General features: G+C 43.7%; 1 protein-coding gene and 2 long non-coding RNA genes across 7 annotated transcripts; 1 reads left to right on the plus strand and 2 right to left on the minus strand.

Annotated features, from left to right (window-relative positions):
• Positions 1 to 1,133: 1,133 nt before the first annotated feature.
• Positions 1,134 to 3,134, plus strand: LOC132453389 (uncharacterized). The gene is made up of 4 exons (XR_009524688.1): positions 1,134 to 1,408; positions 1,493 to 1,591; positions 2,368 to 2,551; positions 2,875 to 3,134. It is a non-coding gene; the product is annotated as an uncharacterized LOC132453389 (long non-coding RNA).
• Positions 3,135 to 3,231: 97 nt separating this feature from the next.
• Positions 3,232 to 5,121, minus strand: LOC132453318 (uncharacterized). Its single transcript, XM_060046159.1, has 2 exons — positions 5,054 to 5,121; positions 3,232 to 4,523 (listed from the first exon to the last, which is right to left on the minus strand). The coding sequence occupies exons 1-2, from the start codon at positions 5,115 to 5,117 to the stop codon at positions 3,493 to 3,495; spliced, it is 1,095 nt and encodes a 364-aa protein (XP_059902142.1). The 5' UTR covers positions 5,118 to 5,121; the 3' UTR covers positions 3,232 to 3,492.
• Positions 5,122 to 8,349: 3,228 nt separating this feature from the next.
• LOC132453348 (uncharacterized) lies at positions 8,350 to 11,021 on the minus strand. Of its 5 annotated transcripts, none has more exons than XR_009524648.1 (5): positions 10,893 to 11,021; positions 10,064 to 10,121; positions 9,742 to 9,792; positions 9,131 to 9,663; positions 8,350 to 8,916 (listed from the first exon to the last, which is right to left on the minus strand). It is a non-coding gene; the product is annotated as an uncharacterized LOC132453348 (long non-coding RNA). The 5 variants fall into 5 exon arrangements; XR_009524646.1 differs by lacking the exon at positions 8,350 to 8,916 and having other exon boundaries at positions 8,941 to 9,361; positions 9,620 to 9,663; XR_009524647.1 differs by lacking the exon at positions 8,350 to 8,916 and having other exon boundaries at positions 8,941 to 9,361.
• Between the last annotated feature and the right edge of the window lie 5,016 nt (positions 11,022 to 16,037).

Consider the following 16,037-nt stretch of genomic DNA (forward strand, 5'->3'; position numbering starts at 1 on the left):
GAAATATTGATGTTCCTTAAAAGTGAGGAGGGCATTAATATAAGTATGTCAACATTGCGCAGACATCTGAAGTCATTGGCCGGCAAAGATGACGCTATCCGACGCTATCGTACTTTATTTCCTGCTCGGGTTGAGGCATTGGGAAATATGGATGTTCCTTAAAAGTGAGGAGCATAGACGGATTATGACATATCGGGCCCCTGGGCACGTGGACTCCGCAGGCCCCCCCCCCCCTTCCAACATAAACACGTTTCAGTCACGTGGTTGTAAGGTGGCGCGGTTTCCAAATGGCTGTCCGGAAGCTATAATGGCGACTACGTCTATGGAGGAAACCGTTCCAGAGAGTCCGTATTGTAGAGATTTAGAGCCAGTTTCTAGAGTACGATACAAACAATTAGTGAGCAAATATGTTGGGAGTGACCCGTACCTCATGAAGATGAGTGAGTTTTCTGGAGAATATAAGGATCTGCCGACCATCGAGGCTGTGGACATAACCAACTATCTGGTCCTTCAAACATCATACTACACAAAACAACAGATGAAGGCCTACAAAAGTATGGATGCGTACAATTTTTTTGTAAGCGGATGGGTCCACAAACTTGGTACCAAACGGCTCCACGACGGATATTGTTTGGTCTTCGCCAGGGTGAGTTATATTGTTATATTATTTGATGTGTTAAGATGATAGCAGCTAGCAGTAACGGCTTTACATGTAAACAAACATGCAACACATCTTGACGACGACGTTAGCCTGACAGTCGTTTATGTTTCAAGGTAAACCACTCTCAGAGAGCAAACGAAACACCGCTGAAGACTTGGATAATTGCGAAGGAGGATGGGGATGTCATTGCAGCTCATTGCAATTGCATGGCAGGGTTAGTCATTTATGTAGGCTAGGATGTTTACCACGAGTACACACACACACACACACACACACACACACACACACACACACACACACACACACACACACACACACACACACACACACACACACACACACACACACACACACACACACACACACACACACACACACACACACACACACACACAACACACACACACGTACTGCTAGCATACTTCCAGTGTACTTCAGAACCTGCGGGGGGAGAGCTTTAAGGGATAAAAATGAGTTAGTGTAAAGTGTTACTCCATATTAGTATAGGTAGGCTATATTGCAGATTATCAAAATGTGCTGATATAGATTGAACGTTGCCCCTGGTGTCGATTGCATTTGAGGTTTAAAAATAAATAAATGTCATATTGTATTCTATTCAGACTTTCAGAATCTTGTTCTCATGTTGGGGCAGTTCTGTTTTCCATTGAAGCTGGGGTGAAGATGAGAGATATCGCTTCCTGCACAACTGAGCAGTGCAAGTGGCTGATGCCATCACATGTGAAAAAGGTAGGGTGACACGTTCACAGCAAACCAGAAATGGACCACAGAAATGTGGACTTACTGATCTTCTTTGTGCTAATTTATTTTCAGATTCCTGCTGCTCCAGTAGCTGAGATTGACTTCTCCTCTGCAAAATCAAAAAAAAAAAAGCTTGACCGTTCCATCGATGGGGGGACAACTGTAAACAAGGTTGGGAAATCACTTCCATGCCCAAAAGTTACGAGAGGGTCAGAAACTTACGCTAGGTTTTTTGATACCTTAAACAAAAACTTCCCAAGGAGTGCAGCGTTGATGGCTAGGGAGCCGTACTACAAAGATTTCATCCCCACATCTAGCATGCTTCCAAAAACTCTACTTGAATACAGGACACCAGAGACTCTGCAGCTACCCCCCAAAGACCTTGAAAAGCTATGCCAAGATTTCCAGCAGGAAGAGCTCACCCTGTCCCAGGTCCAGTCTGTAGAGAGGGCAACTCGAAATCAGAGTGCAAGCATTATTTGGTTTAGGCAGAGAGCTGGACGCATAACCGCCTCTAAGCTAAAACAAGTGCTTAAGACCAACCCCCAGCAACCATCAAAGAGGTTGATCAAGGCCGTATGCTACCCAGAAGAATTACGGTTCACCACAGCCGCTACAAGGTATTTAGGGTTTGAATTAGGGTAAGGCAGAGGTAAGATTTGTGGTTTGAGGCTGTCCACATTAAGAACTGCAACTAAAAAAAGTGTTTTATGAAGTGGGAGGAGAGTCCATACCATAACTATGAAGCTCGACATTTACTTTTTTCATAGTTAATTCATGGTATGGACAGCCCTGAAGGGTCAACATTAGTTATAGGGTTAAAAGGCCAGGGTTATGCAGGAGTAGGACTACGTTTAGAGGTTAGGGCAATGCCATTTAAATCACTGAACTGGCTCTACACATCCAATACTAAGTAAGAATTTCCTGTGCATGTGTACTGTTTACAGTTATGGATGCAAACATGAAGCACCAGCCAGAGGAGCATATGAGAAGCTGATTGGTCGGGAGCATGCAGGCTTCTCATGTATGGACAGTGGTCTCTGGCTGAACCCCAAGTGGCCCTACATGGGGTCCTCCCCTGATGGGATTGTCACTTGTGACTGTCACGGAACTGGCATCTGCGAGATTAAGGTAATATTACAGTCTCTGTTGTAGTCAAGTAGTGCTAAGTAATTGTAAGTTAGGAGAGGAGGTACCATAGAAGAGAATGCTCAAGTCTGATTCAAGTCCAAGTCCTGGACTTGAGTACTACAACACTAACGAGTGACTGACTTGAGCTAGGAGGACACAGACTTGACTTGTATTCATTCTTGGCAGATGGAGATGAGGTCGGGCCATAGGTAACACTATTAGTGTTACCTATGACCTCTTTCCATAAGAATCAGTGAACTGAGCAAAAAGGCGGAAAATAATTGGCTAATCTATTGTTCACGTCCTTCTCAATGTGATTTTAGTGCCCACACTCTCGCCAAGAGGAGACCAACCTGCGTCTGTGTGCTGACGAAAAGGGCTTCTGCCTCATCAATGATGGGGATAATGTCATGCTGGACCGGAGTCATGACTACTACTACCAAGTTCAGGCACAGCTTCACATTGTAGATGCTGAGTACTGTGACTTTGTTGTGTGGAACCGCAATGACATTTTTGTTGAAAGGATTTTGCCTGATCTTGAATTTTGGGATGATGTGATTCCTAAAGTTGAGTGCTTTTTTAGAAAGAGTATACTTCCAGAAATACTGGGACAGCAAGTGACAAACTTGCATGTCTAATTTATTTACAAGATTAGATGTTTCAACAATTGTTATAATAAATACAATATGTGCAATAATACATTTGAATCCATTTCATTGTATAAAATACATATCGCCAGTACAATTGAACTAGTTGAGAAAAATATTAACATATTTACAGACTGATGTGTGTCAGGTGAAACTACTACTACTGTATACTCCTCCCCTTCCCCCCCTCCTGTGAGCCAAGCAGGTGCTCCAGACCAACATGTTTTAGGGCTCAGGTACTGGACTGATTATCCCTATCCCCCTGCCCCCTCTCTTCACCTTTGCCCCTCCTCCTTACTCCAATGGGACGACAGACTCTGAAAGATTAGACAAGACACAGCAAATAACCCCAATCTTGTCCATCAATGCTAGTGCCTCACCTGATTTTGTTGCCATGTTCTCTATGGGCATAGCCCTGCTTTGCAGAATCTGATATTTTCTTCTGACTAAACCTATGACTCTCTCAACATGAATACGCAAATTCGCTATTTTTCTGGTTTCTGCCACCTCGTACGCTGACAGCTGTTTTCTCCCTTTGGTGAATGCAGGTATCTGTACAGAAGCACAGTAAAATCCAACAATATCACCAATATTAAACCCACGGTCTGCTAGGACAACATCCCCGGGTAACAGGTTTTTAAGGAGGCCACTCTCTATTGTGATCTGTTTATCACTGACTCTCCCTCCCCAGGCACAAGATATGTAAGTGACATAGCCTTGGGGTGCAATACCAATCAGAAATTTTACAATATGGTGATGCTTGTAGTTCGACCATGTCTGTGCTTGGGCAAGTAAATTAGAGGGCCTCTCAATAAAAACTTCGAAACAGTCAATTATCACAGCAACTCTACGTCCAAATGACTGTCTGAATCCCATTGGCATTGTAGCTTGAAGTACATGTCGCTCTGGCCACTCAATTTGAAATTCTAACCTTGCATGAAGTATGTCAATTATTTTATGCCAAACTCTAGAAGCAGTGGGCACAGAGATCTTGAACCTGAAAGCTAAATCTTTCAGCGGGAGATTTAGTCTAAGCCTCAGCAAAACTAAAACCAACTGTTCAAATTTAGACAACACAGACATAGGGCCACAGGTGATGTAGGGCTCGCACAGCTCAAACATCTGAATTAAAACTAAGAAGTTGGGGAGCCCTGTGTAGAACTTAGTCTTTTCTTCATTTTTTTCAAAGGACTCCTGGTTGAACTGTGTGTCCAGTGCCTTGGTCCGAAGATCTCCCAGCTCTGTTGTGTTCTGTCTCAGAACATCCTCCATCTTCTCGATGTCATCCATCGTTAGCTCAGTCTGGCATCCGGCATCTGCATAGCCTGCAATATTGCAGTGGGGAGCATAATTAGTTCATTCATGAATATGACTTAAGTGAATTCTTGTGAAGGTATCTTTTTTGGCAACTTTTTTACAAACATGCAAGTTCTCTGGTCCAATTATAAAGGGTGTCCACTGTCCACAAAGTCTCTTTACCATTTAAAAAATGTATCCTAAAAGCAGTTGATATGTTAATCAGATTTGTTCTATGTATTCAGTGGTTATCAAAGTTTTTAATCACATTGCACTTGTGTATTTCAATGAGTATTGTGGTTTATTGAGGGATACGCAGACTCAGATAAACTACAGGATTAAGTATGGCAGACATCCTAACCAATAGGTGCATCCCTGACAGACAGGCCACATACTAACCCTTAGCATTAACTTATGTCTTTCAGGGATGGACCTAGGGGGGAGGAAGGCTATAGGGTCTATTTTGAAAACCTAATTCGAAGTTTGCCTATATTTTCTGATAATCACATGTATATTATGTAATAATATGCTGGTTACACATCTTAGTACAATAGTTTACCTTGATAATCTAATGTTCCATTCCCACTGATGTCCTCTGATTGTGGGTTGTCAGCTGGCTGCATCAGATCTGGGGCCGTATTCACAAAGGATCTTAGGGCTAAAAGTAGGTCCTAACTGGCGAATTTAGGAGTAACTCCTAAAAATAATGGGCGTGTCACTCTTAAATTTAGGACTCCTAACTTTTTTCACTAAGAGCAATTCAAAGTATTTTAGGACTAAAAGTAGCACCTAAGGAGAGCTTAAAAGTCCTCAAGAGGACTCCTAACTCAGTAAGACCTATTCACAAAGAATCTTAAAATGCCTGCGAGACGAAATGTTAGGGTATTCAACTTATTGTGGAGTTAATGCGCGATGCAATAACATCCCCGACTAACAGGAATAATCCGATTAGTCCCGAAATAAAATGTTATAAAGTTATAAAGTTATAAAAAAATATATATAACTTATAAAAAATAAAAATAATTGCGCCATCAAAAGACGAGGACGCGTTCGTCAATAGGAAGAAAGTGCATTCCATCAACACGCAGGTTGTTTTTGATGCAAATTTTAACATAGCCTACTGGATGTTGTTGCAAAATGGCCTGGATCTTCAGCTACCCATGATTCGCGCATTTTAATGGTGAGCGGTCTGAGGCAGCTTTTTGAGATGTACCAGTTGGGTGTCACTTGCTGAGTGACAGTGACTATCCATGCAAGACGTGGCTCTAGACACCCTACCTCAATCCACAACCGGGAGCACAGTTAAATGTAAGTGATTACGCAGATTACGCTTAGTCCTATGCGTAAAACACATCGTATTGGCTCTTTGCGAGCACACAAACATACACGAAATGTTGTGGAGAGAGGAATTGGGCAGATGAAACGTCGGTTTCATGTCCTCCACGGCGAAATACGCCTCACCCCAGAGAGGGCAAGCACAGTAATCACTGTATGTGCCATTCTACACAACCTCTGCAAGCGGAGGAACATTCCACAGCCAGACGACGACGATGATGATGATGATGGCGATCAACATTACAAGGAATTTGGCCGTGTGGAACCGAGTGGACAGGCATTTAGGGATCACTTTGAAAACACATTTTAGGTAAACACCTTGGCACAAATCAGTCAACACTTGGGTAGTTCGTAACATTTATTTTCTTTTACGTATTTTTATTGTTTGCTTTCTCTCTCTCTTGAACGTGCAGGCTACAACGTCATTATCGTGGTCTGCACAAAATTGTCATCATGCGTGTATTCTGCTAACTGCACTATAACTACTTAATAGGAATTCATTTCTAGCCTGGGCTATTTCCTTGTTTTTCGGTGATTCAGTGGGCTCGTCTGAACAACCAATCACCGAACTGACAGCTTCTAAACTCGTGCACGAGAATTGACGTAATCCATAGCAACGGCGCGTCACTCTTAGTTCACTCTTTGTGATTTATCCTTAGTAAGAGTAGGTCTCAGCGGCTTTGTGAATAACTTTTAAGAAAAAACTCCTACGTAAAATGTTTTAGCGCGAGTTAGGAGCACTCCTAGCGGTAAGATAAAATGCTTTGTGAATACGGCCCCTGGGCTCATACCTGGGCTCTCAGCTGTCTGTTGGAGATCCAACATAGCCACTGCACAAGCCGACCGTCTTTGTTGGTCCTCCTTCAGCTTCATCCTTTGCTCTCGTTGAAGAGATGCCTCAGATTTCGGCTGAGTGGTTTCGTAACCGAGCTTGACCGTTGGAGCCCAGTCTACCGACTCAACGTCACCCAAAGCACTAGGGACGCCTAAAAAGTCCCAATGAAGCCCATATTAGACTACTGGTAACTTAAATCATTACTATTACAACACCCTAATGCTATATAAACACAGCCACAAAAAACAAAGTTAGTTAGCTAGCTGCTAACATACCTCTGACGAAGTGGTCGCTGCAGACACGAGAGTAAACAGACTCTGCTCCTCCCGACTGCAGACGTAGGTTTAAAATCCACTTTTTACGGCGTTGTTCTGTGAGCTTTTTACATTTCTCACCTTTATGGACGACAACCTTTGGTACTCTAAAGAAACTCTTGTCTTTTTCACGGGTAGAACGATTTGAGCAGCCGTAAACTGCACAGAACATAGGCATCTTGTCTTATTCACACAGCAGTTCTATGGGCAGACTTCACTTCCTGCCCTCCATCTGGATTTCGCGCGTTCGCGATGCAGCAACGTGACGTCACGTGAAACCCACCTGGCCTATACCTGCAACTCAGCAGGATTTGTAGCACAGGAAAGGCAACCTCACAATAATTATTACAATAAATGCATCTTTATTTAACCAAAACAGGATAAAAAAAAAAACATAATTAATGCAATTTTTTGGCGATTTGAACGAATTTCGAATGCACCGCTTTCAACCACAAATAAAAACGACTTAAAGCAACTCAATACGAACAGTTCCTTACATTAATTGACAGTAATGCATTTCACCTATGAAATGCATTTTTTCCGGGCTCTATTCCGTGCAAAATCCTCCACGATATCATCAAACTCCAGTGCATTGGTAAGGTCGCTCTCAATTGCCATGAGAGAAAGTGCCTTGAGGCGTTTTTGTGACATTTTCGTCCTCAGTTCATTTTTTATCCTGGACAGAAGAGAGAATGACCGCTCCCCTTCGCAATTACTGGCGGGCAGAGTCAGAAAAAGCCAATATCATCCGACTGCAGACACAAATGGGCGTTCCCGTTCACGCAGACTAAAACGCCCCCCCGGCGTTCTCGTGTGGTGGGCGTTCTCGTTTACGCAGGCTGGAACGCCCCGTTCTTCTTCGTCGATCTAGTAGTATGGGCAGCATAGAACTGACGTTAGCGCCCCCTTCTTCGATCTCGTAATACGGGTACGTTAGACAGCTAGGCCTACAGAATGTTAACTTACATTTATGTGTCGGATCTCGACCCAAACTTTGCATCAAACTTGATGCAACACGATCATTACAGGGAGGCTCCATGATCTCATGTTCATTATCTTCTGGGTTAGTATAGGTAGGGTAGGCTATTAGGTATAAGTGAGATGTTTGATATAGTTGTTTAAGAATATGCCCAAATTAAATAATGAATAGATTAAAATAACACTTGGGACATTATGCAGTTCAAATCCAGTTACCAGACACTATGAAGGCTCAAACAGTAGGCCATTTGACTCCAAGTGTTCACTTACTTTTCCAACTGAATGTTTTCAATAAAGACAAAAAACAGTAATTGCTCTGTAACAATTAACCTTACAACATACATCGTAGGCACAAATGTATGTTATACATCGTATAGCATTTGTCACAAAAACAAAAGAAAGGAGTAATAAAATACCAGCATTTCTGGGCAGATACATTTACTACAGTAGTATGCACATTTACAAATGAAAGGGATTGCAAAAAAAGACGTCCCAAATAAAACGAAAAAGGAGTAATAAAAGAACATTATCCTAGGCAGACATCTTTTATGACAAACCTGCCATATGCAACGTGCCTCAGTACCAGGGGTGCTCTTGGCCAATTCTTCTTTTTTAAGAAGCCTTTGAGGCGTAGCGCAAGGCCACTGCCACAGCCTGCATTGTTGTAAATCTTTCTAACCGTTATGCATATGAGATTGTCTTTATTAAGCTTAAGGTCCCCTGCCAAACTCATTTATATATATGGAAGGATGGAGAGGCTTGATTAGTTCTCGGAATGTGTTTGAAACCCTGTTGAACACGCCAAGCATCGCCATGTCCAGTCTCAGCGTCTCTTGAAGAATTTGCTGAAGGACTTCAGGTGGTAAGAATGGCCTGTCCTCTGTTGTGCCAGATTGGAGCGTGTGGCTGAGATGGGGAGATGGAGAGGGTGAGCTTGGTGTGCCAGCTAGCCCTGCAGGGCTAGAGAGAGCGAGAGATCCGAAAAAGAGTGAAGGAGAGCGAGAGAGAGGGAGAGAAACAGGGATTATAATCAACCTTCAATTCAATCACACAAGCCCAGACCAACACTACCCACACCATTAAACAAAAAGGGAATCACTGATCGATCAAAAGTCTGAGAAAGAGCAAGAGAGAATATACGTAAATAGAAAAGTATGGACATAGTATGTAATACCTTTCACTGCTTAGTGATTGGAAGGTGTGACTGAGATGGGGAGATGGAGAGGGTGAGAAGGAGCCAGCTAGTTCTGCAGGGCTAGAGACAGAGAGACAAGTGTATTGGCTACGATCTTCGTGAGCACCAAAAATAAGTAAATAGCAACATGGACACAGTATATAAACCTTTCAAGCATAAAGGTCTCCAACAGCTGTCCAACCACCACCTCCTGATAGAGAGCATGTCCCCCTGAAAAGTAAAGTTATGCTTTAAATGACTTCATAGCCTGATACAAATCCATGTTACAGTACTGTTTAGCAGTGTACTATGGCAGTGTAAATTATTGTGAAGATGTAGCCATCTCCTCCCGTAAGTGCAGTACCTGAAGACAAAGTAATGTGTATGACCTATGATGCATGTTAATTGTAGCCTCCAGTAAGGATGACTAAATTATTAAAAGCCTTATATTTCATGCTACACATCTGATTGAGATTTGAAAGAACTCACCTCACTGAAATCATATTGCTTTTGAGGGTAGAATACATTGCGTACTGAAATTAACATACAAATTAGTTAGTTGTTTTGCAAACTAGTCATCGGTCATCATTTCTGAAAATAATGCATCTCACCATCAGCATAAACACCCCACAGCTGTTGCTCTGATACTGGTGAGGTGCGTCCTGTGGTGGTATAAGGGGAATGTGATTTGTCAATGATTCTTATTAGTACATAATGCCTATAAACTATAAAGTGATATCCACCCTCATTTTGTAGCTACATACAAAAAGTGCACAATGCACTTTCAACAAGCATTTAGCAGCAACCAGGGCCCATCAGCGTCACATAGGAACACTTAATTAAATCATAATAAACAATCTAGAGGCCGGCCTGTCTACCAGTGAATGCTACTCTACTAGATGCAATGAATCGTGCGCCAGCCACACGTTTTACCTCGTCAGCCAAGTAAAGTCCCTTCCATGGTCCATTGGACAAAGCATGTGCCAGGGTACTGAAAAGGTTTGGAAGACGTGTAAGTTGCAATTCATATGCATCATCATCAACACGCATTCGGTACACACTACGCTTCGATTTCACCCAAGGGTGAATTAAAAGTACATGTTTTCCTAAACGTTGGTCATCAGCGAGGTAATAAAGTAGTAACTTCGGGCACATCTGTCATCTGTTTTTCAGAGTGCTAACGATCTTTATTCATTCGTTGCGCAGCGACCGAACAGACAGAATTCTCTGATATGCCATGCATGTAAACATACTAGTTAGTTAGACGTACTAGTACGATGCACAGTTTAATCAGATGTGTGTGTCACCACAACGAAGCAGAGTGGCCGCGATGTCATGCCTCTTACCATGCCAGGCTGCCAGCTGACACCTTAACATCCAACTTAACAATGTACTTTGGTAATGTTAACCTCACAGTAAAATAATCGGCAAAGCCTTCGCTGCAAACTTTACCCTCTACCTACAAACCGTCTTAAACGTTGCTGATTTCTGAATAGTATATGCAACGTTTATGGACGAGATAGCATAGCATTCGCTGCTACCGAACCATGCTTGTCACGAGTATTTATATCGGATTCGAATTCGGATACAACGATACCACAGCTAAATCAGTGATTTAAATGAGAATACTTCACAGCCAATGTTCTCAAATAAACAATATCATACTTACTGACATAATCTCTCATCATAACTCTTTCGTTTTTCTGGAAAGTTACTACGAGGTAAAACCGCCAAAAAAGCAAGCCTTGCGAAACTCACTCACCTCTTCTTGATTGATCGATGAAACGCTACAGGAACGCCTGATGGGCGTTTTTGTGTCATGACGGGAACGCCCGATGGGCGTTTTTGTGTCATGACGGGAACGCCCAAGCCTGCAGCTGGACCCTTCTCGAAAAAGCCGTAGCGCTAGATACACATTTGGAAACATAGATTGCAGTCCACAATCGAGTATAATTCGTAGCAGTCCTTTTGGGGTTGCATCATCTCCAGGCTTGTTAAATGATCTGAACTGAATAAATTCATTGCTTCAACGCTCCACTTAGAGTTCGCCGTTGCTCCATGTTTAAATGACAGTGACTTGTTCGTGAATGGTCTCATTCACAAACTGAAATAGTGCCCCCTAGTGATCTTTTTATTAATTTATTTACTCAGTAGTAATAGTAGAATAATAGAATTTTTGTATTTCTCTACTGATTGCTTCGACAATGCAACATTAAAAGTTACTAACGCTGGGGCCCAGGGCCCCACAAGTTACTGTTAGTAACTTGTGGGGCCCTGGGCCCCACTGTAAGTAACTTGTGGGGCGGCTCAGTCTACTTCAGTTACTAAGAGTGGGGCCCTGGGCCCCACTCTTAGTAACTTGTGGGGCCCTGGGCCCCACTGTTAGTTACTTGTGGGGCCCTGGACCTCACTGTTAGTAACTTGTGGGGCCCTGGACCCCACTGTTAGTAACTTGTGGGGCGGCTCAGTCTACTTCAGTTACTAAGAGTGGGCCACTGTTAGTTACTTGTGGGGCCCTGGACCTCACTGTTAGTAACTTGTGGGGCCCTGGACCCCACTGTTAGTAACTTGTGGGGCGGCTCAGGGGGGCCCAAGGGCCCCCCTGAGCCCTTGGGCCCCTGGGCATGTGCCCGTGCAGTAATCCACCCAAGCCCATAAGCCCATAAGGCGAGGCCTAGACGGCGTAGCCTACATGAAATAGAACTCCCTCTCTCGTTACTAACGGTGGATCTTGCCAAGCTGTCACTCCGATCGAGACTGGCCAATAGAGACGTGTCTTACATCTTTCGGCGTCGGTCCCGCCCACGAGATTCAGCTCAACAGCAAGCAAAGCTTTTGGATTCACAAGCAAAACTTTAGGATTTGCAAACAAAGCTTTTTGATTCGCAAACAAAACTTTTGGATTCGCAAACAAAACTTTTGGATTTGCAAACAAAACTTTTGGATTCCCATTAATATCTATTTTTTGATTGCAGTGTGGAAAGTTTTGCTCTCAAACCTATTTTTTGATTGCAGTGTGGAAAGTTTTGCTCTCAAACCTATTATTTTTGATTGCATAATAAAGACACAAATCTACCTCCATACAGCGGGCAGCCGGCAGCAGGCAGCGCGCAGTTCTGTCGACTTCAGGTTGATGTCAAAGTGGAAGAACCAGAGACGTCGCAGAACCCGACAAAGTCGTTTGTGATTCATAATATCGTCTGGAGGCGCACACAGCTTTTGGCCGTGATAATATGTATCATATGATATAGATGTATTATGATCAGTGCTTAATTTGAGGGGGAGCAAGGGGAAGCGCGCTCCGGAAGCTCTGACGTGCGCTCCGCCAGCTGGATCTGGTGTGTGTGTGTGTGTGTGTGTGTGTGTGTGTGTGTGTGTGTGTGTGTGTGTGTGTGTGTGTGTGTGGCTAATACTGTGTGCATGTGTGTGTTTTGTTCAGATGTGCAGCAAGAGAGGTTGGACTTGGAGTGACGCGAGTCGGTTGAGTGATGTGTGATAAATCTGCGAGGAGTTAGCGAAAGTGGCTGCGGAGAAGAGGGGCAAGAAGGCCAAAATGAACTTTATTATTATTATGGTTTTTGTGGTATTCTGGTATTGTTCTGGTTAATAATATGTATCTATTTGTTAACGTGGCCAAGTTGTCATGCCAGATTGTTGTTCTAACTAGGCCTACTATAATCTATGAGGTAGCCTATCTATTTGTTTTCATCTTTTGATGCGACGGAGATCCATTTTCAAGGACTTGGTGTATTTTGTTGTGTTGAGAATACAATGACTCAATGACGCACCTGCGAGTGCATGACATTATTCCTCAACTGTTAGTAAACAACGGTAAACTTTATAACGTGTGGCTGTGTGTCTCTCCAACCTAACATATGTTTACTATTTTTTCTGGGTACATCCCCATTCACGAGGCTTTAGTAGGCTAATTTCTTGCGATGTTGACTAAATAAGTGTGGGTTGTTCGAAAGCGCCCACCAGAGCCCCCCCCCCCCCCCCCCGCCGCTTTTTTTCTACTCGTCCTCAGCGCTCCGGGAGCTCCCACTTGACAAATTAAGCACTGATTATGATATTATTTAGGTATAGAGCTCCAGGACTGTAGGCCTAACGCAAGTGTTGTACACTTCCTTGTTATTTGGATAACCGTTCTGCTTTTGTTGTTATGGCGCATAACACGTCGGACTCTCGTCTCTGGTATTTCTACAACGAGACTCGTATTTCGTTATCTCAGCCAAGGTTGAGAATGAATTGGGGGGGAAGGAATTTTGGCTTTGACTCCCTCAAGAACATGAACCACGACATGGAGGAGAAAGGGATTGTTGGCGGCGAATGTCTCCCGCTTGAGCCCCGCTGAAGGCCGATATATTCTGTTTTAGACGTAACGCGTAAGCAGCACGTAAGATACATAACCCCCCCTTGCGCGGTAAAATATCCCCCCTTACGTGCTTAAGGGCGTGTTCACACAGGCAGTTTTTTTTATATTAAAAAACACCTGACCCGGGCGGTTTTTTACCAACTAAAAAACTGACAGGGTGGTTTTGTCAAGTTCATTCTAGAGCAGAATGTTCTAGAGCCAACGTTGCCAATCGGTTACCGTATCAAAGTGGTTTGACTACGCTACAGTAGCCGCGTTTACATGGCAGATCTATGCCGCATAGATTTCTATGCGGCATAGATCTGTTCCTAAAATGTGTTCCGAATGAACTGTATGGCAGTAACAAAAGTGTCCGTTATGTCTCTCGCGCACACCTGACACGTCTCTGGACCGGCGGCGACATAATGGATCTCTTATCACTATCGGGGATTTTAAATTTGATTTTAATGAAAGCACAGCAGGAGAGAGCTTTTCTCTGCCTGCTCCTTCAATTAAGAAGGAGGAGGACAGCGCAGCAACGTCAATTTCTCGTCAGATCTTTATATTTACCCTAAGCGCCGCCGCAAACAAGAGGAAGTTGGATGCGAGTCCGCAGCCAAGACTGGTGGGAGAGAGTGGTCTTACGGGAATTTAGTGTGTCAGTTACAATGTCGAGGATGAGAAAATTAACCCTTGTTTTGGCGTTAGATGACAACGACGAGGATAACGATGAACCCTCCCGTTTGTGGGTGCATGACATAAACCGGGGACGGCAGCAGTACGGGGCGTTTCATAGTTGTATTCAGGAGCTACGGTTTGATAATGTCCCAAAATCCCACCGATCGTCCTCCAGATACTCTCCTTGTGATATATGTTGTGGTATAACTTGTTGGTCATGTCATATAACTCAACATGTTCACTAACAAGAACAACAAGTTGCTCCGTCGGGAAAGACGTCTTGGTTTGGGTCGCCATTCTTGAATTTCCAACGTTTTTCCTAGTGACGTAGGTTCTCGTTCATTGGTCAGCTGTCAAAAAACTGCCTGACGTCGGGTGCTTTTTCTTGGCGAGTTGAATTTATCCCAACTTGAAAACCACCCAGAGCAGTGAAAAAAACCCGCTGGCAGCGGTGTTTTTAAAAGCACCCAGGATGTTTTTACAAAAACACCCTGTATCATAGGAATATAATGTAAAACATCCACCCGCACCTGAAAAAAAACTGCCTGTGTGAACACCCCCTTAGTGCGTCGCCCAAAATTCCTGACTATGCGACTAAAACACTACGGCCCTACGCAGCTCGCAAAGACTGTGATTGGCCAGCTAACCACATCCTTTCAGGAGTCTCACATTTCCGGTTTTACAGCAACCTTAACATCGAGTGTGGAAAAAGACCGCTAACCTAAACTTAGCTACTGCTACTCTCGTCGAAAATACTGGAAGTGCATAAATATAAACAAGCCAGCGATTTCCACTTCCACGCCCACAGATTCGTTCGTTGCTCCCCTACTGTTCTGGCGGAGAATCCCCTTGCAACACGCGCAATCCTTAAGGAACCTTAAAGGAACCGTAAATCAAAACTTGTCTAAAACAAGTCCCTTGTGTAAATTACGTGCTTAAGTCCCTGCGTCTAAAACGACCCTAAATCGGCCTTAAGCGCTGCCCGGCAACGATCCCTTTCTCCTCCTTGTCGCGGTTCAGTCTACTTCACAATGCATTGATGTGGACGTTGAAGAACCAGGAACGTCGGAGAACCCAACGCGGTCGTTTGAGATTCATAATATCGGCTCACACAGCTTTTGGCCGTGATAATATATATTATATGATATAGATATATATGTAGGCTATATGTTAATATTTAGATATAGAGCTCCAGGACTCCCGTGTGTTCTAGAATATTACAGAACACGGCTAAAGGCTGTGTGCGCCTCGCCATTGCGATACATCCACTGTAAACAGAGCGCATCTGCCTGCCTCTGTTTACACTGACAGAATCTGAAACAAACGAGAACACAATACCCCCTCATGGTCTGCACTCCTGGACGAGGCCGGCCCCTCTCCCTCCCGCCCTCCCACACAACGTGTCTGACACACCTCTCCTCCTCGAGATCTGTTCGACCGCGTCTACCAGTCACAAACGCAGCGTCTGTGATTGGTTAGTGTGGCAGGCGTCGTGCCCAGATACTTAGCCAGACAGGAAGTGGGCAGGACTCGAGCTAATGGGAATCTGAAGGAATTCAAGCTGTACGTGTTCATAATTCATCCAATTATTGAAAATTTAGATTCTACAGACAATACTTTGTCAATGAAATTATAATGGTGGAAAGTTCACTCCTAAACTTTTAACTGGAAGAACGCCATTCTTTTAATGGCTAAACTATGCATCTTATATGATATTGATAACTTTAGTTAAGTTAAGTCCTTTATTCATCCCTTTTTAGGGGGAAATTCTTTCTCTGCTTTTGACCCATCCGGGTAGCCGGTGAAACACATACACACACAGAGGTCCACACACAAGGGGGCACACACATGGGGGCACACCGGCACTACCGGAGC

This window comes from Gadus macrocephalus, chromosome 3, assembly GCF_031168955.1.
Source record: "Gadus macrocephalus chromosome 3, ASM3116895v1".
In the NCBI taxonomy this organism is placed as follows: domain Eukaryota; kingdom Metazoa; phylum Chordata; class Actinopteri; order Gadiformes; family Gadidae; genus Gadus; species Gadus macrocephalus.